General features: G+C 43.1%; 1 protein-coding gene across 2 annotated transcripts in view; it reads left to right on the top strand.

Annotated features, from left to right (window-relative positions):
* The window catches only part of LOC115090652 (tetraspanin-33-like), a 174,746-nt gene that overhangs the window by 54,381 nt on the left and 94,871 nt on the right, over positions 1-25,494 (top strand). Inside the window, exons 4-5 of one of the 2 annotated variants that reach the window (XM_029600039.1) lie at positions 12,692-12,735; positions 23,720-23,794. In XM_029600039.1, the coding sequence (XP_029455899.1) occupies positions 12,692-12,735; positions 23,720-23,794 (119 nt within the window). Of the gene's footprint in view, positions 1-12,691; positions 12,820-23,719; positions 23,795-25,494 lie in introns of both variants that reach the window. The other variant, XM_029600037.1, reaches the window with a different exon arrangement.

Below are 25,494 nucleotides of genomic sequence, written 5' to 3'. Positions count from 1 at the left end.
ATATATCCAAAGCAGAAAGCCTGAGAGGGAATCAGTTGGACCATTAGATGATCGAGGGGTTAGAGGCCATCGCGGAAAGATTGAATGATTTTTTTTGCTTCCGTATTTACTGAAGAGGATGTTGGGGAGATACCCATATCAGAGAAGGTTTTCATGGGTAATGATTCAGATGGACTGAACCAAATCACGGTGAACCTAGAAGATGTGGTAGGCCTGATTGACAAACTGAACAGTAGTAAATCACCTGCACCGGATGGTATGCATCACAGTGTTCTGAAGGAACTAAAAAATGAAATTTCAGATCTATTAGTATAAATTTGTAACCTATCATTAAAATCATCCATTGTACCTGAAGACTGGAGGGTAGTTAATGTAACCCCAATATTTAAAAAGGGCTCCAGGGACGATCCGGGAAACTACAAACCAGTTAGCCTGATTTCAGTGCCAGGAAAAATACTGGAAAGTGTTCTAAATATCAAAATCACAGAACATATAGAAAGATATGGTTTAATGGAACAAAGTCAGCATGGCTTTACCCAAGACAAGTCTTGCCTCACAAATCTTCTTCACTTTTTTGAAGGAGTTAATAAACATGTAGATAAAGGGGAAGCAGTAAATGTAATATATTTGGATTTTCAGAAAGCGTTTGACAAAGTTCCTCATGAGAGGCTTCTAGGAAAAGTAAAAAGTCATGGGATAGGTGGCGATGTCCTTTCGTGGATTACAAACTGGCTATAAGACGGGAAACAGAGAGCAGGATTAAATGGACAATTTTCTCAGTGGAAGGGAGTGGGCAGTGGATTGCCTCAGGGATCTGTACTGGGACCCGTACATTTCAATATATTTATAAATGATCTGGAAAGAAATATGACAAGTGAGTTAATCAAATTTGTAGATGATACAAAATTGTTCAGAGTAGTTAAATCACAAGCGGATTGTGATAAATTGCAGGAAGACCTTCTGAGACTGGAAAATTGGGCAGATGAAAAATGGCAGATGAAATTTAATGTGGATAAGAGCAAGGTGGTGCACATAGGGAAAAATAACCAATGCTATAGTTACACAATGTTAGGTTCCATATTAGGAGCTACCACCCAAGAAAGAGATCTAGGCGTCATAGTGGATAACACATTGAAATCATCGGTTCAGTGTGCTGCGGCAGTCAAAAAAGCAAACAGAATGTTGGGAATTATTAGAAAGGGAATGGTGAAGAAAACGAAAAATGTCGTCATGCCTCTGTATTGCTCCATGGTGAGACCGCACCTTGAATACTGTGTACAATTCTAGTCGCTGCATCTCAAAAAAGTTATAGTTGCGATGGAGAAGGTACAGAGAAGGGCAACCAAAATGATAAAGGGAATGGAACAGCTCCCCTATGAGGAAATACTAAAGAGGTTAGGACTTTTCAGCTTGGAGAAGAGATGGCTGAGGGGGGATATGATAGAGGTGTTTAAAATCATGTGAGGTCTAGAACGGGTTAATGTGAATCAGTTATTTACTCTTTCGGATAATAGAAAGACTAGGGGGCACTCCATGAAGTTAGCATGTAGCACATTTAAAACTAATTGGAGAAAGTTCTTTTTCACTCAACGCACAATTAAATTCTGGAATTTGTTGCCAGAGGATGTGGTTAGTGCAGTTGGTGTAGCTGTGTTTAAAAAAGGATTGGATAAGTTCTTGGAGGAGAAGTCCATTACCTGCTATTAATTAAGTTGACTTAGAAAATAGCCACTGCTATTACTAGCAATAGTAGCATGGAATAGACTTAGTTTTGGGCTACTTGCCAGGTTCTTATGACCTGGATTGGCCACTGTTGGAAACAGGATGCTGGGCTTGATGGACTCTTGGTCTAAACCAGTAAGGCCTGTTCTTACATTCTTATGTTCTCTGTCTCCAGCAGATGAAGGTGGCAGAAACTGCGGTCCTCTAGCTTTAAAAAAAAAAAAAAATTTAATCAGCGGTTTTCCTTTTTGCTCTGACTTAATTGCCTGTGCTAGATCAAGCAAGTTTTTCAAACAGCAATTTATTTAAAAAAAAAAAAAAAAAAAAAGGGAAACAACACACAGAACTGCTATGCCTCCCAGTGGGGTGTGGAGGTCTGATAGGAACCATCCCCCCCGTTTGTTGGTTGAGCTACGGGTCAGTGGACCAGTAGCTCGTCGACCCAGTGGGAGACTGCTCCTTGAAGAGGTGAGTACTAGTGGTCCGGTCCCTCCCTCTTCCTTCCCAGAGACACATAATTCCTTTGGAGGGCCCGTTTAAAAAAAAAAAAAAAAGAGTATGCTGCCGCTTTTTCTCCTGGGTCTGTGTGGTGATTTTCCTCTTGATCGTGCCTCCCTCCCACCATGCCGCCTGCAATGCGATGTCGGGCCTGCGGGGAGCCTGCGACTTGGCTCTCCCGAGATGGCCTGTGTTCAGGCTGCCTCCCCGGGGCGGAGGGTCCTTCAGCGGTTGTAGGGAATTCTCTGGCTGGTTCTTGCAGCACGGGTCATCTCCCACAGATGGCAGAAAAAAACCAAACGGCCCATCCAGTCTGCCCAGAAAGCTCCCACACTTATTTTCTCATACTTATCTGTTTCACCAACAACCAAGTTCAGGGCCCTTGTTAGTAACTGTTTGATTCAAATTTCCTGCTACCCTCTGCCATTGATGCAGAGAGTAATGTTGGAGTTGCATCAAAGGTGAATTATAAGGCTTAATGGTTAAGGGTATTAACCGCTGCATCAAGCAAATTACCCCAATGCTTGTTTACCCAGACTGCACAGATCAATGCCTTGTTGGATGTTGTCTGAATGCAAATCCTCTTTTCCACTTTTCCCCCTGCCATTGAAGCAGAGAGCAACGCTGTATATGCATTCAAAGTGAAGTATCAGGCTTAATTGGTTTAGGATAGTAACCGCTGCAGTAAGGAAGCTGCCCCCATGCTTATTTGTTTACCCAGTCTGTGTAATTCAGTCCTTGTTGGATGTTGTCTGAATGCATATCCTCTTTTCCACATTTCCCCTTGCTGTTGAAGCAGAAAGTAAGGTTGGAGTTGCATAACCGTGTGAAGGCTTATTGAGTAAGGGTAGTAATCAGCAGGTAGTAGCCACCATTCCAGCAAGCCACCCCATGGCTCTTCTCTTCAATCCCATCCTCTAGCCTTTATGGATCCACAGTGTTTATCCCATGATCCTTTGAAATCATTCACAGTTTTAGTCTTCACCACTTCCTCCGGAAGGGCATTCCAGGCATCCACCACCCTCTCCATGAAGAAATACCTCCTGACACTGGCTCTACGTCTTCCTTCATGGAGTTTCAAATCGTGACCCCTAGTTCTACTGATTTTTTTTCCAACAGAAAAGGTTTGTTTTTGACCATGGATCTTTAAAACCTTTCGAGTATCTGAAAGTCTATATCATATCACCCCTGCTGCTCCTCTCCTCCAGGGTATACATATTTAGGTTCTTCAATCTCTCCTCATAAGTCAATTTATGTAAACCTTTCACCTTTTTGGTCGCCCTTCTCTGGACCGCCGCCATCCTGTCTCTGTCCCTTTGGAGATACGGTCTCCAGAACTGAATACAGTACTCCAGGTGAGGCCTCACCAAGGGCCTGTACAATCGGATCATCACTTCCTTTCTCTTACTAGATATTCTTCTCTCTATGCAGCCCAGCATTCTTCTGGCTTTAGTTATTGCCTTATCACATTGTTTCGCCGACTTCAGATCATTAGACACTATCACCCCAAGGTCTCTCTCCTGCTCCGTGCACATCAGCCCTTCACCCCCCATCAAATACATTTCTTTAAGATTTCTCCACCCCATATGCATGACTCTGCACTTCTTGGCATTGAATGTCAGCTGCCATATATTTGATCACTCTTCCAGCTTCCTTAAATCCCGTTTCATTCTCTCCACTCCTTCCGGTGTGTCCACTCTGTTGCAGATCTTCGTATCATCCGCAAAATGACAAACCTTACCATCCACAATGTCGCTCACAAAAATATTGAACAGGACCGGTCCCAACACTGATCCTGTAGTTGAGGAATCAGCCCAGAGGGAAAGCTAGAAGGACACGTCCTCACTCCTCCGCCCCTCCTGGAAAAGATCAGAGGGCATTAGACGCCTTAGGCCGCAGGGTCTTTCAAGGGTCCATGTTAATTGCTCGCATAGCAGTGTACCAACTTTACATGACCCAATACAATAGAAATCTCTGGAAACAAGTCCAGGAATTTTCAGAAACCCTGCCACAACTGTTCCAGGAGGGCTTAGCTTTCAAGCTTCCAAGCCTTCAGAAAGGCTTGGAAGCTTGAAAGCATGAGGTCAGAGTGACCTATGACTCATTCAAGACAGCATCCAGAGTCTCAGCATTAGGCATTAGTGCCAAGCATTGAGCCTGGCTCAAGGCCTTGGACCTCCGCCCAGAAATGCAGTGCAAATTGGCTGATCTCCGCTGTACAGGAGAAAATCTGTTTGGGGACAAGATACAGGCTGCAGTGACCCAGCTTAAGGACCATCACGAAACCTTATGTCAACTGTCCACTGCCACCTCAGATGCCCCTTCCGCAACCCGTAAGGGCCCACGTAGGGACACCAGGAAACAATTCTACTGGCCACTGAAGTATTACCCTCCTACAGCCCACCCTCACACGATCCTGCACTCAGAGAGCTCAGCCTCGTCAACAGAGGGCTCCTAGACCTCAGCCATCTCCCCAAGCGGGACCTGCAGCAGGTTTTTGATTTGCATCCACCGAGCAGCAGCCATGCCCCTTTGATCACCAATTCGCCAGCGGGATGCCGCCTGAGTCACTTTGTAGTCAGTTGGCGCCTGATTACCACCGACCATTGGGTATTGGCCATCATCATCCACGGTTACCACCTAAATTTCCTCTCTGTGCCCTCAGACTTCCCACCTGCCCCAGTGTGGAGCCTGAGTGATCACACAACACTCCTCAAGTCAGAACTCTCGACCCTACTGACAGCCAGAGCCATAGAACCAGTTCCCAAGCCTCAGTGGGGAAAGGGGTTCTTCTCTCATTATTTTCTTATCCCAAAGAAAACCGGAGGCCTCCGCCCTATCCTCGATCTTTGGGCTTTAAACGGATTGCTCCGCAAGGAAAGCTTCAGGATGCTATCCTTGCCCACCGTGCTCCCACTTCTTCATCAAGGGGATTGGCTTTGCTCGCTGGATCTACAAGACACTTACACCCATATTGCGATTTTTCCTCCCCATCGAAAATATCTGCGATTTGTGGTGGGACACCAGCATTTCCAGTATAGAGTACTACCATTCGGCCTTGCCTCGGTGCCCCGAGTGTTCACCAAGTGATTGGCAGTCGTAGCAGCTCAGTTGAGACGCAAGGGTGTCCATGTCTTCCCATATTTGGATGATTGGCTTCTCAAAAGCTCGTCCAGAGAAGGAGCCCTACACTTCCTCCACCTGACACTACAACTGCTTCAGTCCCTGGGGTTTTTGATAAATTTTCCAAAATCCAACTTAACCCCATCCCACTAACTTTCCTTCATCAGAGCAGATCTTGACACCACCGTGGCCAAAGCGTTCCTCCCCAGCGAACACAAAACCATACTGTCTAACTTAGCCACCTTTGTCCGCCAACAGCAGACAGCCTCCGCTCGCCTGCTCCTCAAGTTATTGGGACATATGGCATCAACAATCCACATCACCCCAATGGCTCGTCTAGCCATGAGGGTCACGCAATGGACTCTAAAATCCCAGTGGACTCATGCCACTCAGGAGCTCTCAATGATTGTTCAAATAACCAGCCAGCTTCGACTATCCCTCACTTGGTGGACACACGAGACCAACTTACGAAAAGATCTTCCCTTCCTGCCACTGACTTCTCAGGTGACCTTAACTACAGATGCATCCAACCTGGGCTGGGGAGCCCATATCAACGGCATGCAAACTCAAGGGCTGTGGTCCAGAGCCGAAGCATCCTGCCAGATCAATTTCCTGGAACTCCGAGTGTTGAGGTATGCCCTATACGCATTCCAGGACTGCCTGTCCAAGAAGGTAATTTTGATTTATGCGGACAACCAGGTAGCCATGTGGTACCTAAACAAGCAGGGCGGCATGAGCTCTTACCTGCTCTGCCAAGAGGTGGTTCAGGTTTGGGCCTGGGCCCTGTCACATTCCATGCTTCTGCGAGCCACCTACCTGGCGAGCACAGAGAATGTGATAGCAGACCACCTCAGCTGGACTTTCCAACCCTACAAGTGGTCTCTACATCCCTCTGTAGCCAGCAGGATATTCCACCGGTGGGGTCAGCCGGACATCAGTCTCTTTGCGTCCTATCACAACTGCAAAGTGAAACGATTCTGCTTTCTACACAGGGACCAAAGGACATCAGTTCAGGACGCCTTCACCCACTCCTTGAGTACGGGTCTACTATATGCATACCCTCTGATACCGCTCATCAGCAAGACAGAACCAAGGCTCAATGATTCTCATAACCCCACACTGGCCGAGACAAGTATGGTTTCCCATACTCTGCGACCTCTCTGTCCAGGAGCCACTTCGCCTAGGCACAGCCCCCATCCTCATCACACAGGATCAGGGCAAACTGGTGACATATCTACCTTACACAAAATTCTTCTTCGACAGGGTAGTGCTACACACTCACCCTAATTTTCTGTCTAAGGTAGTGACTGATTTTCATCTCAACCAGTTCTGCCTACCTTTTTTCCCAGGCCGCATTCTCACCTGGGCGAACGGGCTCTGCACAGCCTGGACTGCAAGAGGGCCTTGGCTTTCTATCTTGAGCAGACAGCAATCTATGCAGCTCTTCATTTCTTTCGATTGAAATAGACTGAGAGTTGCGGTTACCAAGCACATGTTGTGCAACTGGCTGGTGGATTGTATTTCCTTCTGCCATGCACAGGCAGGCCTTTAGCTGGGAGACTACATCAAGGCTCATTCCGTCAGGGCCATGGCGGCATCAGAAGCCCACCTACATGCAGTCCCCAATGGTCGAGATCTGCAGGGCTGCGATGTAGAGTTCTCTCCACATGTTCGTTGCCCATTACTGTTTGGATAGATATGGCTACAATGACAGCAGCTTTGGTCAGGCTGTCCTGTGGAACCTCTTTAAGTGAAGAAACCCAACTGTTCCTGCCTAGGGACCCATTTTCAGGTCAAGCTGCCTCCCTCTGTTTTCCACAGCAGCGCAATTGTTGTGCCTGTTGGTACCATGTTCGGTGTCTGTGATTTTACTAGATTTTGGGAGCAGCCTGTAGCTTGGTATTCACGCATGTGTGAGGACTACCATCCTGCTTATCCTAGGAGAAAGAGGACCTGCTTACCTGTAACAGGTGTTCTCCTAGGACAGCAGGTTGTTAGTCCTCAGGAAACCCGCCCTCCACCCCGCAGAGCTGCGTTTCTCCTTCATTTGTTATTTTATTTTTTCGAAATTCTATGTTACAAGAGTGAAAGGGGACCCCGTGTGGGCGTATGAATAGTGGCATGCTGGGCACGCTCAGTGTGCCCATCAAAGTTCTAGAAATTTTGACAAATGTTTTCCTTACCGGGCTCCATCTGATGATGTCACCTATGTATGAGGACTAACATCCTGCTGGCCTAGGAGAACACCTGTTACAGGTAAGCAACTATGCTATCTGTAGAGAGTATATTGAGGATATGGTATATAAAACATAAGAACAAAAGAACATGCCATACTGGGTCAGACCAAGGGACCATCAAGCCTAGGATCCTATCTCCAACAGTTGCCAATCCAGGCCAAAGGAACCTGTCAAGTTCCTAAAAACTAAGGGGGTCATTTTCTAATGGGATCGCACGCGATAGGTAAATCGGGGCAGTGTCGGTACCGGAAGAGGAGTCGGGGCGGCACTGGGGCAGACGCGGCGGAAACATCGCTGGCTGCAAAAAGGGCTGCGATGGCGCTATTGGGTGCAAAAGCTGGCAGCAATAACACTGCAGTGGTGTGATCGCTGCCGGCTTTCACAGCACCCCCCCCCCCTCCGCCCCCTGTTACCGCCGGATTCTCTAAGGTCTGCAACCTTAGAAAATCCAGGCCTAAATCTATCCCATGTTACTGTTGCTAGTAATAGCAGTGGCTATTTTCTAAGTCAACTTAATTAATAGCAGATAATGGACTTCTCCTCCAAGAACTTATCCAATCCTTTTTTAAACCCAGCTACACTAACTCCACTAACCACATCCCCTGGCAACAAATTCCAGAGTTTAATTGTTCATTCAATGAAAAAGAACTTTCTCCGATTAGTTTTAAACGTCCACATACTAACTCTATGGAGTGCCCCCTAGTCCTTCTATTATCCGAAAGAGTAAATAACCGATTCACATTTACCCATTATAGTTCTCTCATGATCTTAAACACCTCTATAATATCTCCCCTCAGCCGTCTCTTCTCCAAGCTGAAAAGTCCTAACCTCTTTAGTGTTTCCTCATAGACGAGCTGTTCCATCTCCTTTATCATTTTGGTCGCCCTTCTCTGTACCTTCTCCATCGCAAATATATCTTTTTTGAGATGCGGCAACCAGAATTATACACAGTATTCAAGGTGCGGTCTCACCATGTAGCGATACAGAGGCACTATGACATTTTCCGTTTTATTCACCATTCCCTTTCTAATAGAAACACAGAAACATAGAAATGACGGCAGAAGAAGACCAAACAGCCTATCCAATCTGCCCAGCAAGCTTTTGCACTTTTTTTTTTCTCATACGTATCTGTTACTCTTGGCCCTTAGTAACCTTTTGGTTCTATTTCCCTTCCACCCCCACCATTAATGTAGAGAGCAGTGTTGGAACTGCATCTAAGTGAAATAGCTGAATTAGTTAGGGGTATTAAGTGCTGCAATAAGCAAGCTACACCCATGCTTATTTGTTTACCCAGACTATATAATTCAGTCCTTGTTGGTTGTTGTCTGTATATAGATCCACTTTTCTTCATTCCCCCCCTGCCGTTGAAGTAGAGAGCTATGCTGGATATGCGTGAAGTATCAGACTTTCTCCCATGCCATTGAAGCAGAGAGCTATGCTGGATATGCATTGAAAATCAAGTATCAGTCTTTCTCCCCTGCTTTGAAGCAGAGAGCTATGCTGGATATGCATTGAAAGTGAAGTATCAGTCTTTCTCCCCTGCCGTTGGGGGGAGTGAGCCGGGCTCCCCGGTGTCACCCCCAGTGCTGCACTTGAATGGCAATAGGGCCCTCGACCCTCAGCTGCAGCTGCCTCTATAACCAGGGGACCTAGCAACTCCCTGGGAGGCTGAAGACTGTCTCCGCTCTGGACCTTTTCGTATGAATATATTATGACCAATTCCTATCTTCTTTTTTTTTTTTTTAACTAAATGCTAATTATCTGTCTAGATTACCACCTGCACTAAGTCACTAGAACAGACTGTAGGTTTTGCACCTCCACCCTCTGCTGGAGACAGAGAAATACTGACGGATTGTAGGTGGCACCTTGGGATATAGGGCAGAGTCGGTCAAAACTTCTCTGTCTCCATCCGCTGGAGGGGAGGCAAAACCCAGGAGTCTGGACTGATCCGGGTACATACAGGTAACCTGAATTTATACAGGCACAGAAATTAGCCATATCTTTAGACCCTTCCTAAAACATAAAAAATTGTTTTCATCTCTAAACTGAGATGGTAAACTATTCCACAATGAAATAATGGCAGCAGAAAAGGCACAGTTCTGCAATCATTACAGACGGCCTTTATTGCTGGAAGTTGCAATTGACATTTCTGTGCAAGCCAGGAGACTACTACTGCATTATCTTTTTAACTTCCCATTTAAAAAAGAACAACAATCTTTCATACTTGCCAGTACAAGGCAATTGAATTGACACCGTGGTGAACAGGGAAACAATGTAAATGTAACAGTAATTGCCCAGCTGGAATCTGTTTAGAGCTGTTTGTTAATAATCACACAGTGGTATTCTGCATGATCTGTAGTTTATGAGTCAACTTTCTCGGAAGACTTAGATATACAGCATTGAACGGTGGTGGGGCCGCTTGGCAATAGAAATCATAATATGATCAAAAAAGAATTAATGACTGGAAGGAGGCAGTAAGCAAATCTACGGCTCTAGTGCTAAACTTTCAAAAAGGAAACTTTGATAAAATGAGAAAAATAGTTAGAAAAAAACTGAAAGGAGCAGCTACGAAGGTAAAAAGTGTGCAAGAGGCGTGGACATTGTAAAAAAATACCATCCTAGAAACACAGTCCAGATTTATTCCACACATTAAGAAAGGTGGAAGGAAGGCAAAACAATTACAGGCATGGTCAAAAGGTGAGGTGAAAGAGGCTATTTTAGCCAAAAGATCTTCATTCAAAAATTGGAAGAAGGATCCAATAGAAGAAAATAGAATAATGCATAAGTGTTGGCAAGTTAAATGTAAGACACTGATAAGACAGGCTAAGAGAGAAATTGAAAAGAAGTTGACCGTAGAGGCAAAAACTCACAGTATAAACTTTTAAAAAATATATCCAAAGCAGAAAGCCTGCTTTGGATATAGTTGGACCGTTAGATGATCGAGGGGTTAAAGGAGCACTTAGAGAAGATAAGGCAATCGTGGAAAGATTAAACGATTTCTTTGCTTTGGTGTTTACTGAAGAGGATGTTGGAGAGATACCCATTCTGGAGAGGGTTTTCATGGATAATGATTCAGATGGACTGAACCAAATCACGGTGAACTAAGAAGATGGGATAGACCTGACTGACAAACTGAAGAGTAGTAAATCACCTGGCCCGGATGGTATATACCCCAGAGTTCTGAAGGAACTGAAAAATGAAATTTCAGATCTATTAGTATAAATTTGTAACCTATCATTAAAATCATCCATTGTACCTGAAGATTGGAGGGTGGCTATGTCGTTGGTGCCCACATGTACCACGACAGCCGGCTCCTCCCCAGCACTGTCTAAAATCCTATCTAGGTGACATGTGAGGTCTGCCATCTTCGCACCAGGTAGGCATGTTACCAGGCGAGCCTCACGCCCACCAGCCACCCTGCTGTCTACATTTCTAATCGATTCACCAACTACGAAGGCTGACCTAACCCTTCCCTCCTGGGCAGTAGGCCTTGGAGACACATCCTTGGTGCGAAAGGACAATGCACCACCTGGAGAGGAGGTTCTTGCTACAGGATCCTTTTCTGCTGCACCAGGTTGATGCTCTCTGATCATGAGACCTTCTTCCTCCAAGGCAGCACCAGGGCTGCCAGTCTGAAGTTGGGACTTGGCTACTATGTCCCTGAAGGTCTCATCTATATACCTCTCTGTCTGCCTCAGCTCCTCCAGCTCTTCCACGCTAGCCTCCAGAGATCAGATTTGTTCTCTGAGAGACAGGAGCTCTTTGCATCGCATGCACATGTACAATTTCTCATTGGAGGGTAAAAAATCATACTTGTGACACTCAATGCAAAAGACTAGGAAGCCCCTTTCTTGCTGCTGGACTGCTGCCTTCATCTCAAATTTGTTCAGTTCCTAGTTAAGTTTTAGGTTGCTATGGGAATAGGAATGTGTCTAATTAGCATCCTTTAAATGTATTAGTGAATTCACTATGTGTGGTAGTGGCCTACAGGGGAATGATCAAACTCTCAATAAGGTATGGGGAATTTATGAAGTGAAGTTAAAAGGCTGTTTTTTTTGTGTGTATGTGTGAAAGTGGCACCTGCCTATAAATTAAATGATTATCTAGGGGTGGGTGAGTTGGGAAATACAAACAGTCTAACTTCTGTTTATTCGCTGCCTTACAGACTATTAAAAGCACAAACACACAAACACACTAAATAATATTCCCCAATAGTTAACTTCGCCCCAATACTTTTAGAAAAGAAAATTTTCCAAGCAAAACTTACTGATTCATTTCAGCCATCAGCAAGGTGATCCTCTCCTCTCAGTGCTCCCACTGGATTGTGGGTTACTGAGCTCTTCCCTTGCAATATATATTGTGCTTCTAAGGTAAATTAGTGCAAAACAGTCCCTTTGGAGATTTACACTACAGTTAGTTGTCCTGAGTGACTCACTGCTGTTCTGATTAACAAATGATGGTACCTAATCAAATCAATCACACAACCTTAACACTTCAGTTAGTCAGCCAGAGTGACTCACTGCTCTCTTGATTAACAAATGTTGGTACCTAATCAAACCAAATCACACTACCTTAACACCTTTCCAAGGTGAGTAACTGAACTGAACTTTTCAACCTTTTTACTTAGGTATACACTGCTCCTAGCTTATTTCTAGCTTCTGGCTCCCTTTTTTTTTTAATATATATATACAAACACTCTAACTTCTGCTTATTAGCTGCCTTACAGACTATTAAAAATAAACACACTAACTACTGCTTATTAGCTGCCTTGCTGACTGACTATTTAAAAATACAATCTAACTTCTATTTATTCGCTGCCTTACTGACTATTAAAAGCACAAACACACAAACACATTAAATAATATTCCCCAATAGTTAACTTTGCCCCAATTCTTTTAAAAAAGAAAATTTCCCAAAGCAAAACCTGATTCCTTTCAGCCACCAGCAAGGTGATCCTCTCTTCTCAGTGCTCCCACAATCATACTATAGTCTTATAACCAATAATAATTCGGGATGTCATGAGAACTTAACGTTTATATCCTTATCTGTTAGAATGGACTCTTGTTGATTAACTAATTTCTGTTGCTTTTTGGTTTTTTATTTTCTTGCAGATACCATGCAGACTTCCATTAACATTGACCCAGCTTTCCTACTAGTAGGTGCTGGAATAATTACATTTTTTGTTACTTTCTGTGGATGCGTTGGAGCCTTACGAGAAAATGTTAGCTTTTTGAATTGTGTGAGTTAGTTATGCCCATTTAATTATAAAATAGATTGTATTTTTGAAGAACAGGAAACTAAGGGGTCATATTCAGTAAGCTGGGTAGCGGACAAGTTATCCCACTAAAGTTAGCCAGATAACTTGTCTCATATATTCAGTGGGATAATTGTCCTAAAGTTAATCGGCCTAAAGTTAATCGGCCTAAAGTTATCCGGCTACAAATAGCTGGATAACTTAAAATCTTAACCAGCTATGTTTTTCAGTCATCTAGGCTTGTGTGGCTGGTTAACTTGCCACTTATCTGGATATTTTTTAAAAGATATCCAGGTAAGTAAAGGGGCCTGTGGCTCTATCCCCTCCTCCCCCAAATTTCATCGAATGCCCGATCAGGCCATGTACCGCCCACCCCACATCCCCTCATAAATGGTAAAATTGGTTCGGGGGTCTGCAGATTGGGGCCCCTCTCCACCTCCCATTTACCCATTCTCTTTGATGAAATTTGGTAGGGGAAGGAGGGGATCAGGCCATGGGCTCCTTTACTTTACCTCCTGTTAAGCAGGTCTAAAGTTATCTGGCTAATCTAGCCGGATATAAATGAAATTCGGCTAAGTTGGCCAGATAAGTCAACCCCTCCCAGAAAAGCCACCGGAACACTTATATTTTTTTTATCTGGCTAAATTATAGCCTGATAATGGCTTATCCAGCTATAAATTTGCCAGATAAGTGGCTGAATATGGCGAAACTAGCCATGATGGATAACTTGTGAGTTATCTGTTTAAATGGCTTTTGAATATTGATCCCTAAATGTCTTAAGCATAAACATGTATATAGATAGATAAATGCAGATATGTTTGTTATCTGGGTCACATAAAATTCAAACATTTAGGGGATAATTTTATAACATGCTGCATAAATTTGCAGGCTGTTATGCCCCTAAGTTAGAACAATTTTCAAAGCAAACTTATGCTGTAAGTTTGCTTTGAAAATTATCCCAGCAAAAGTAGATGAACACAATAACAACTGCTATTTGGGGTACAAAGTTCTGCTGAGAGAATTTACATGCATACTATTTAAAATCAAAAAGTAAGCATGCAACTCCTAGTTCCACCACCCTTGCTACTCTTCTCTCTTATGTGCGCAAAACTATATGCATACAGTGTATGCGTGTAATTCTCATCAACAAGCAAGGCTAAATTAACCATCATTATGTCGCCACTGAAAGAACCCTTCTCTCTAAGCTCATAAATCTTTTGTTCTACTGATTGTGTGCAGGAATTCTTACCCAAGTGTTGCCTTGTGAGCCTTCTCAGTCTTTTTTTGTCTGAGCTTCAGCACGGACATGTACCCAAGGAGGAAAACTTTAAAATATGCACAAGCATGCCTATATCTGCAGTTATATGGACACACGTGCGCATGCATACATATTTTATATCATGCGCACAAATGCACACATACTCTATAAAGTACATATAAATCTACCCAACAACATATTTGCATATCAAAAAAATATGCAGCATGTATTTTAAACATAGCCTTTGTAACACGTTTTCTGAAGGGCTTGCTCCACCTCAAACCTCCTCTATGCCCTCCGGCCCCTTCTTGGGACCTTAACCTGGTTTTGGGTCAGCTCATGAAACCACCATTCGAGCCTCTCCAATCCTGTGATCTTCGCTATCTCACATGGAAAGTGATTTTTCTTTTGGCAATCACATCTACTCGCAGAGTTAGTGAGTTACAGGCCCTAGTTACCTACCCGCCTTACACTAAACTTCTGCACGATTGGGTAGTACTCCGCACTCACCATAAGTTTTTGCCTAAGGTAGTATCGGAGTTTCACATTAATCAATCCATTATGATACCCACCTTCTTTCCCAGGCCCCATTCCAATCCAGGAGAACAAGCTCTGCATACCCTTGACTGTAAACGGGCTCTAGCATTCTATCTAGACTGTACAGCTACCCACAGAAAATCCACTCAACTGTTTATTTCTTTCCATTCCATCAAATTGGGTCAACCTGTGGGTAAGCAGACTCTCTCCTCTTGGTTAGCAGACTGCATATCCTTTTGCTATCAGCAAGCAGGCATTCCACTTCAAGACCTTGTTAAAGCACACTCTGTCAGGGCCATGGCAACATCAGTAGTGCACCTATGCTCGGTGCCGCTGCCTGATATTTGTAGGGCTGCTACTTGGAGTTCTCTCCATACCTTTACAGCCCATTATTGTTTAGACAAGGCTGGAAGACAAGATTCCATCTTCGGCCAGTCTGTCTTGCGCAATCTATTTGCAACTTGATGTACCAACACCCTTCCACCTACCCATTAGGGTTCAGGATGCCCTCTACCAAATTCCATCCCAGTCCTTGTGCCTATTGCACATCTATGGTACATTTGGTGCATTTCTCGGACATCCTCAGCTCGGTACTCACCCATATGTGAGGACTACCATCCCACTTGTCCTGTGAGAAAGCAGAAGTTGCTTACCTGTAACAGGTGTTCTCACAGGACAGCAGGATGTTAGCCCTCACGAAACCCGCCCGCCACCCCGCGGTGTTGGGTTCGTTACATTTTCTTATTTTATTTTTTGGCACTTACTATAGCTTTTAAACAAGACTGAAGGGGGACCCCTTCTGGTTGCAGGGTTAGTGCCATCCTGGGCATGCCCAGTAGGTGTCAGTCAAAGTTCTAGAAACTTTGACAAAAGTGTTCCGTGATTGGGCTCCATCCTGTGATGTCACCCATATGTGAGGACTAACATCCTGCTGTCCTTTGAGAACACCTGTTACAGGTAAGCAACTTCTGCTTTACATATAAGATTTTGTAAAAATGTACCTTGTTAATTCTGTATATATAACTTCGGTTTATATATACCTTTAATTTATTTACACTAAGGCTCCTATGCATTATTTAACAAAATACAATCAAAACAAAATAATAAAAATGTAAGAATTATTCCCCAAGGAATAATCTCATGGATTATCTGAATATATTGGGGGTAATATTCAGTCACTAGGTGGATTGCAAAGTTAGCCGGATAAATTTATCCGGTTTATTTTAGAGGGATATTTAGGGATATTATCCAGCTAACTCTGAATGAAAGAATGTAGTGTTTATGACACAGCTAGCCTATATGTTCTCTTTAGACTGTTACTTGATCATTCTTGAGAATGATGGTTCAGCTTCTGCATAGAAAATATTATTATCCCAGGACAAGCAGGATGCTAGTCCTCACATATGGGTGACGTCACTAACAGAGCCCTAGTGCAGGAAAAACTTCTGTCAAAGTTTCTAGAAACTTTTGTCTGGCACTGTGAGGCCACTGAGCATTCCCAGCATGCTATGATATTCTCTGCCACAGGGGTCTCACTCTAGTCTTCGTTTTTCCGCACTGCTGTCAGCATCACGGTTACTGGAGCCCTCTGAGATTACTCTCAGTTTTTGACTAAAAAAAGTCATAATTTCACAATCTTTCCCTCACGGGATCTCACTCGTTTCTCTTCTTCACCGGCTGGTGAGGTAATCTAGCGTTTATTTTTATTAACAATGCTTTTTCGATTTTTCTCAGTCATCGATGGCCGTCGGTGACACCATGGCGTCGGGATTCAAAAAATGCCCGACTTGTAATCGCACTATGTCGATTACAGATCCACATCTAGAATGCGTACGCTGCTTGGGTGAAAAACACGACATCTCCTCTTGCCAACAGTGCCAAGAGATGACACCCAAAGGACGAAATTGCAACAGGAAAAAATAGAATAACTTTTCCGTCTTCAGTTGATTCCTTCACCATCGACTTCATTGAAGTCATCACCGGTAGGAGCTCCCAAAAAAGTTTTATTAAAAAAGCGCCGACCGGACGGTTCGGAAGACAGATCCTCACCCACACCATCGACGGCATCGACACGTTCGCCTACGGAGGTAAGGCCTCGATATAAACACCGTCATCGGCATGCCTCAACATCACTGACCATATCTTCCCACAAGGAACCGAGCGAAAAACGGCCTAAGCACAAAGACGCCTCGATGCCTATTAGGCCTACCTCAGTAGAATCAGTTACAGTGATGTCTCCGCCTCCACCGGTGTCGATTGCTTCTCCGGTACCACAAGACTTGACATCGTTTATCAAGGAAACGATACTGCAGGCTATAAAAGAGCACCTACCAGTGACTACACCGATGCCGGCGACATCGCCGATGCCAGTGACGTCTCCCTTACCTAAGACGTCACCGATGCCGGTACAACCAGTGCCGATGACCGATATACCACCGATGATGGCGCCGATGCCGGGAACCTTCCTGAAGCCAGGAACCTTTCCGATGCCACAAGAATCATCGATGCCACGAAAATCAAACATCCCATCGATGTCGATGCCCTCTCTCTCTTCGCAGATTACATTGATGCTAACTACATCCTCGGTTCCAATATCGGTGCCTATTGATACTACTGCGCCATCACATAGAAGAACTGGAATATCGACGATATCATCGACACATACATCGAAATCCTCGATACCATCGATGCCGCACACAACACCGACGATGCCGCTTCCTCCTGGACCCACAGTATCATCTGAAGCAGCTTTGTATTCAGAAATACCAAAGAGATACCAGGATTTACTGGACCCTTTGCCCTCAAATCCACAGGAAGAGGACTCTATTCCTCAGGACCCCCTATCAGGGCCCTCTGGATTGCCTCCTCCACCAACAACTGGAGAGACACTACAGGATACTCCAGATTATGACACATGGAGTGATACTGCATCAGATACTTCTGAAACCTTTATGTCTGATCCTTCCCCACCACACCCAAGGAAACTACTTTTGTACAAGACATGGCTGACTCTATCCCTTTTAAGTTAGTCAGAACAGGATCTCCGCCATCAAACACTTGAGGTGCTACAATTTGTCGACCCTCCTAAACAAATCATGGCAATCCCTATACATGATGTCCTCCTACAGCTTCAACATCGACTGTGGGAACATCCCTGATCTGTTCCCTCAGTCAACAAAAGGATGGACTCAACATACTTTGTTCAAGCCACTCCTGGCTACCAAAAATCCCAATTATCACATACTTCAGTAGTTGTAGAATCTGCACAGAAAAAGGCTAAGAGGACAAGAGTTCACTCTTCCAATCCTCCTGGAAAGGACAACAGATTTCTAGATTCTCTAGGATGCAAGGTGTTTCAGGATGCAATGCTCAATTCTAGGATAGCCTCCTATCAATTATACATCATCCAATACCAGAGAAACCTCTGGAAGCAAATGGAGGACTTTATCCCATCTCTTCCACAAGAATATAGAGAACCTGCACAAAGCATCATAAATAAAGCTTTTGAAGCTGGTAAACACGAGGTAAGAGCTGCATATGATTCTTTCGAAACAGCATCAAGAGTTGCAGCTTCGGGCATAAGTGCCAGGAGGTGGGCCTGGCTTAAGGCTTCAGACCTTAAGTCAGAGGTCCAAGATAAATTGGTGGACCTCCCCTGTACAGGGGACAATTTATTTGGTACACAAGTACAAGAAGCGGTGTCTCAATTAAAAGAATATAATGAGACCTTACGACAGCTGTCCTCCCTCCCTCAGGACCCCAATGCACATGCCACCCGCAGAACTCAAAGGAGGGATGTGAGAAGACCCTATTATCATCAAAAAAGATTTTATCCTCCTGCAACTAGGCCCAGACAATCCAGAACCCAACAAAGAACACAGCCTCGTCAGCAGAGAGCACCTAGGCCCCAGCCTTCTACACAAACAGGTCCTGTGGCGGGTTTTTAAAACTATATCCAGAGAACTCAGCCTTTCATAAATCCTCGACCAGAACTCCCAGTAGGAGGCAGATTATCCAAATTTTACAACAATTGGATAAAAATAACAACGGATCAATGGGTTCTGTCCATAATATCTCGAGGATACCAACTCAATTTCCTCTCAATCCCCACAGAATTTCCACCGACTCACGGTCACCTCAACAAAATTCACGTTTCAGTTACAAGTAGAATTATCCACCCTTCTGAAATCCAGGGCTGTAGAACCGGTGCCCCGGTCTCAGCAGGGCAGAGGATTCTACTCCCGTTATTTCCTCATTCCAAAGAAAACGGAGGCCTACGCCCCATCCTAGACCTCAGAAATCTCAACAAATTTCTCAAAAAAGAAAAGTTCAGGATGGTTTCTCTGGGCACCATGCTTCCACTTCTTCAAAAAGGGGATTGGCTTTGTTCTCTGGATCTTCAAGACGCTTATGCTCACATACCAATATTCCCTCCTCATCGCAAGTATCTGCGTTTCATGGTAGGTCATCAGCATTTCCAGTACAGAGTACTGCCATTCGGACTTGCCTCTGCTCCCAGAGTATTCACCAAATGTCTGGCAGTAATAGCAGCACACTTACACAGGGAAAGTGTCCATGTCTTCCCATATCTAGATGACTGGCTCATGAGAGGACAATTTCAACAAGGAGCAATAGCTTCCCTCAACCGAACAATTTCTCTACTTCACTCCATGGGCTTTCTCATCAATTATCAAAAGTCCCATCTCACACCGTCACACCTGCTTCAATTCATAGGAGCAGAATTGAACACCATCCTCTCAAGGGCTTTTCTTCCCGAAGATCGAGCAGAAACGCTTTCTTTCCTGGCAAACTCAATTCACTCACAGAAACAAGCAACAGCTCATCAGTTTCTAACCTTACTAGGACACATGGCCTCCACAGTTCATGTCACTCCTATGGCAAGGCTCGCCATGAGAGTTACCCAATGGACTTTAAGATCACAATGGATCCAAGCCATTCAACCACTGCATTCTACAATTCAAGTAACCTACCAGCTGCGTTCATCTCTACTTTGGTGGGCGAACAAGGACAATTTGCGCAAGGGCCTACCCTTCCAACAACCAGTCCCACAGATAACTTTAACTATAGATGCATACACCTTGGGTTGGGGTGCTCACATAGACAATCTCCAAACTCAAGGAACTTGGACAAAGCTCGAAGCAACATTTCAAATTAATTTCCTAGAGCTTCGAGCTATACGTTATGCGCTACATGCATTCAAGGATTGCCTTTCACACAAGACTGTTCTCATACAAACAGACAACACAGTTGCCATGTGGTACATCAACAAACAGGGAGGTACGGGCTCGTATCTCCTTTGTCAAGAAGCCGCTCAGATTTGGGACTGGGCCCTGAACCATTCAATGTTTCTCCAGGCCACTTATCTGGCAGACATCCACAATTTAATGGCAGATCGACTCAGTCGTCAGTTCCAACCACACGAATGGTCCCTGGATTCCTCAGTAGTGACCAGGATCTTTCAACATTGGGGACAACCAACAATAGACCTCTTTGCATCACACCTGAATCACAAAGTGGACAAATTCTGTTCTCTACACAAACAGAAGAATCAGTCAGCCAAAGACGCCTTTGCTTGCCCGTGGAACTCAGGCCTACTATACTCGTATCCTCCAATACCGCTCATAACCAAAACTCTAGTGAAGCTACAACAGGACAAGGGGTCCATGATACTTATAGCCCCATATTGGCCTCGACAAGTATGGTTCCCCACACTTCTAGACCTCTCAGTCAGGGATCCCATTTGTCTGGGAGTAACCCCCACTCTCATAACTCAGGATCAAGGTCGGTTGCGCCATCCCAACTCCAATCCCTATCCCTGACAGCATGGATGTTGAAAGCTTGATCTTACAACCACTCAATCTTTTAATCCATATCTCTCAAGTGCTTATAGCTTCACGTAAACCTTCCACACAAGAGAACTACGCTTCCAAATGGAAGAGATTTACTTTGTGGTGCAAACAAACGAATATTGATCCCTTCATCTGCCTCACGACTTCTCTTTTAGACTACTTATACCATCTTTCAGAATCTGTTCTCCAGACTTCATCTGTAAGGGTACATTTAAGTGCAATTTCTGCTTACCATAACAAGATATTAGATGCACCAATCTCCACACAACCTCTTATCAGCAGGTTTATGAGAGGCTTAACTCAACTCAAACCACCAATTCGGCCTCCAGTCACAGAATGGGATCTGAATTTGGTATTGACAAGGCTCATGCGTTCTCCTTTCGAACCCATAGATTCCTGTGATCTAAAATTTCTCACATGGAAAACTATCTTCCTCATAGCCATTACATCAGCTATAGAAGGGTTAGTGAGTTACAAGCACTTGTTACATACTCACCCTACATGAAATTCCTACAAGACAGAGTAGTTCTCCGAACACATCCTAAATTCCTCCCCAAGATAGTTACGGAATTCCACTTGAACCAATCCATAGTTTTACCCACATTCTTCCCAAGGCCTCATTCTCACCAAGGAGAACGGGCCTTACATACTTTGGACTGTAAGCGTGCACTATCTTTCTATTTAAACCGCACTGCAGTCCACAGGAAATCCAATCAACTTTTTGTTTCCTATGATCCAAACAAACCCGGTAAAGCAGTGAGAAAACATACTCTATCCAACTGGTTAGCAGATTGCATACAGTTTTGTTATGAAAAAGCAGGCCTTCCTCTCCAAGGGCGAGTAAAAGCACATTCAGTAAGAGCAATGTCAACATCAGTAGCACATTATCGCTCAGTGCCAATCCTAGACATTTGTAAAGCAGCAACATGGTGTTCTCTTCACACCTTTGCAGCTCATTACTGTTTGGACAAAGAAGGACGACAAGATTCAGCCTATGGACAATCTGTCTTAAAGAACTTGTTTCCAGTTTAATCCCAACTCCTTCCACATCCAACCTGCTGTAATCTTCGGCTGACTCATTTTCAACAATAATGCTTCAGTGTTACTTCACTACAAAATGACTCAGCCTCTAGCTTGCTAATCACCCATATGTGAGGACTAGCATCCTGCTTGTCCTGGGATAAAGCAAAATTGCTTACCTTGTAATAGGTGTTATCCCAGGACAGCATGATGTAGTCCTCACAGAACCCACCCACCTCCCTGCGGAGTTGGGTATGTTACCTTTTATTATTTTATTTTTGCTAAGCTTATTGCTACATACGAGACTAGAGTGAGACCCCTGTGGCAGAGAATATCATAGCATGCTAGGCATGCTCAGTGGCCTCACAGTGCCAGTCAAAAGTTTCTAGAAACTTTGACAGAAGTTTTTCCCGCACTAGGGCTCCGTTAGTGACGTCACCCATATGTGAGGACTACATCCTGCTGTCCTGGGATAACACCTATTACAAGGTAAGCAATTTTGCTTAAGTTCACATGTTAATTTTTTTAAAATTTTGATCATTATCTGTTGTTGGAGAATCATTTTCGTATCATGATACAGAATGTAAACATTTTAGAGAAAATGAAGTCATTTTTGTTATAAAAGAAATTAGGAACTAGTGTAAAAGAGCAGAAGCACAAATAAGAAATAGGTTCCTATATTTCTTATTTACATCTCAACTTTTGTGAGAACATGAAGTTGCCATTAGTATCAAATGGGACATTAAGATTCCAATTTTGACCTTCCTGACCTTCAGAACTGAAGGCTGCCTTTTGGTGGATACTTGAAAATGGTACTTGAAATAGGATCTAGTTTGAAATAACCTGTTACTATTCAGGACCTCACTCTGGCACACAATTTAAGTTGCACAGGCAGAAGATGGTTAGCACACATTAGAGAAGGGCTTAAGCATGAAGCTAAAAGTCGTAGACTGTAGTAAAATAAAGAAATATTTCTTCACTAAAAAAGGTGGTGGATACATGGAGTAGTCTCCTAGTGGAAGTGATGGAAGCAGTAATGTCAGAATTCATGAAAGCATAGAGATTCTTAGTTGCCAGGAAGCAAGGGTAAAGTCAGAGATCATAAACTCTGGAGATTTTGCAGGAGGAATGGAAAATGGGATGGGCAGTTGGGCCTTAAGGTCTTTTTCTGAAGTCATATTCTGTTTCTAGTTTTTGTGTTTCATTGCATCAGGTTAGAATAAAAATTGGAATTTTGTATATCTTAACATGTTTGAATAGTATACGAGGAATACATATACTACATTGCCCTGCTGGAAATTTTAGGTAATGATCTCAGATAGTAGAAAGAAGAAAAAAAAATTCACAAAGTATTAAAAAAGGTAGCACATTGTATAAATGAAATAGGACATGTGATCTGTGTTACAGAATCTAAAGAGGCTAGACACAGAGATCACAATTAAAAACACACTTGATTTATTCGTATTCTGTAGTTTTCTTAATGCTAGGCGACATCTACATGAAAGTTTACAGAAATAGTGAGTTCTGAGTACACCCCATTTGACATATTGATTCAATAAATATTACACGTTAGTTATTCCTTTGCTTTGAGGTTCTGGACAACTGACACCCAATTCTGACATACTATATTGCTTGTTTATGACATATTTTGTGTTTATTTATCTATTTCCTGTTCCAGTACCATTTTTCATTTTTTTCACTTTGAAACTTTATTTTGCTTCTTTTGGCTTCCAACTCAGTTGGATCTGGGGTTATGGTGCCATAAACACTCATTTTTTGATGCCTTGAGTTGTCCCTCCATTATAAACCTCTCTCCCTTCCCAGGTAACTCAGCCACTGCACCAGCAGTCCTCAGTTAAAAGGCCACAGACTGTGGCTTCCTTCAGAACCTGGTATGTGTGCACCTTAAGTCAAGTTAATGGGTGTTGCATTCTTAGTCCTTATCAGTCTAAGGAGCAGGATTCTGGCTCAAGAATTAAACTTTGACTTCCCACTTGACAGCTCGCAGTACTGCTAACTTGCTGGCTTCCTGTTTTCAGTACTTTTCCTAACATCATCATGAAGATCAATGTAAATATAACTGTGAAGAGTGCTCAATATTTGCATTATCAAATGCCAGTATATAGTGTTGTATACATTCCAGTACAATCTTTATATAATCTTAATGTGAATTCTCTAATTTTTCTTTTGTTTTTTGCAGTTTTGTTTAAGTCTGGCTTTTATTTTAATACTCCTTCTACTGGCTGGTGTCCTTGGGTTTGTATATTCAGAAAAGGTAAAATATTAAAACAGAGTTTAAGATTAATGCTAAAAATTACATTGGCAAAACATAGACAGACTGTGGTCAGCTACATTGCTATGTTATGAACAATCTTTACTAGAATAGGCTTATGCATGTGTGCGGGATAGAGAGGAATGGTATGAGCAGTACAGATGCTGAAGCGCACATCACAGTGATAATATAATAGTAGTGTTTATTCTGTTACAACATAAAGGTAGATATTTCCTAGCATGTAGACAGATGGATTCAGGACCAGTGGGTTTATGGTCCCCTCCCAGTAGATGGAAATGGAGCAAGCTAACACCACAGTATATATAGGTCTGCAGTGACGCCAGCCTGCCAGTATTCTCCGTCTCAAGCAGATGGTGGCTGTGCATCTCATTATGGGGATTGCTTCGAGTATTTTGGAAGGAGAAATTTGAAATCTAAATGAAGGAAAAGAAAGCCCCACTCTCCTGCGGTGATACCAAAAGGTCCCTCCCCCAGTTGAGAATTTCTGAGGTGATTTCTGTGGTCCTTCAGAGGTGTGCCTTGGTCTGGTAGCTGGGTTTCCCAGCGTGGACAACTGCTAATTCAGCTGAAAGGCAGTGGGTGAAGGAGGCCGAGTGCAGCGGCGACTGCAGATGCCCTCTCCCCCCGCAGCTGGAGATCATCTCTGTACTCAGCCGGTAAACGCTGAGTTCAGGTAAGGTTTAAAAAAAAAATTAGAGAAGTTTTACCTTTGAAACAGAGACAGAGGGGTCTCAGGACTTCTTCTGGTCTCCGTGATCGGCATACCATCCTGATGTTCTTCCTGCTCCCATTGGGGTTGAGAACAGGGTAGCCTCCAGAAATAGAAAGATCGGTAAAAGTCAAAAGATTCTTTATTATCACAGCGTGGCCAAGTTTCGTTCTGCTAATCGAGCTGCTTCAAGGGCTACTATAATTATAAAACATATATATAAAACATGTAAAACATATAAAATCATTAAAAAATGTATACATGTTACAAAAACATAAATGATGAAAATTAAATATAAGTTATAAAACAAATATGAACACAAAGAAATAGCACAAAATTAAAGTTAGCACAAATACACTCACATATGAAGGTGCATAAAAAATATTCGATTTTTTTAAAATAGTGGCTAAAAAATTATACTCTTTGTGAATGACAAACTTCTATATGATATACAGATATATACACCTGTGATGATCAATTGCATTTTCTCTAAATCGTCCCTTTGATCACATTGATTTCTTTACCACAAACAATATTCCAATGCTTGTTCCTGTACAATCACAATTAGTATTAATGGAAAACATAGTGTCAACAATGTCTAAAAGTGTTTACCCACGGGAAATTCATGTTAATTTTTGTTGGCTCAATCCACTACTTTCCAATATTATAAATTCCACCTCTATATGAATTGACCAAACTAATGAACCATGCGTAGAACTATTATTAAATAAAGTCAAATTGCTATATCTATCAAAAGATCTTCCAACAAGTTTTCAGGGCACATGCCCTTACACCTTTTAAAATAAATGCACCCATTTACCAGGTTCATAATATTAAACAGTGCAAATGATGTTTCATTTTTTGAAACCAAAATTACATATTAAAAGTGCCAACCTAAATTTACCACTTACTTATATACTTACTTGCTCAACACTATACGTCCAAATTTCTTCACCCTGATTTCAAAACTGAC

Source organism: Rhinatrema bivittatum, chromosome 4, assembly GCF_901001135.1.
Source record: "Rhinatrema bivittatum chromosome 4, aRhiBiv1.1, whole genome shotgun sequence".
NCBI classification, from domain to species: Eukaryota; Metazoa; Chordata; class Amphibia; order Gymnophiona; family Rhinatrematidae; genus Rhinatrema; species Rhinatrema bivittatum.
Note: the sequence above shows the minus strand (reverse complement) of the source record. Positions and strands in the feature narration are given on the sequence as shown.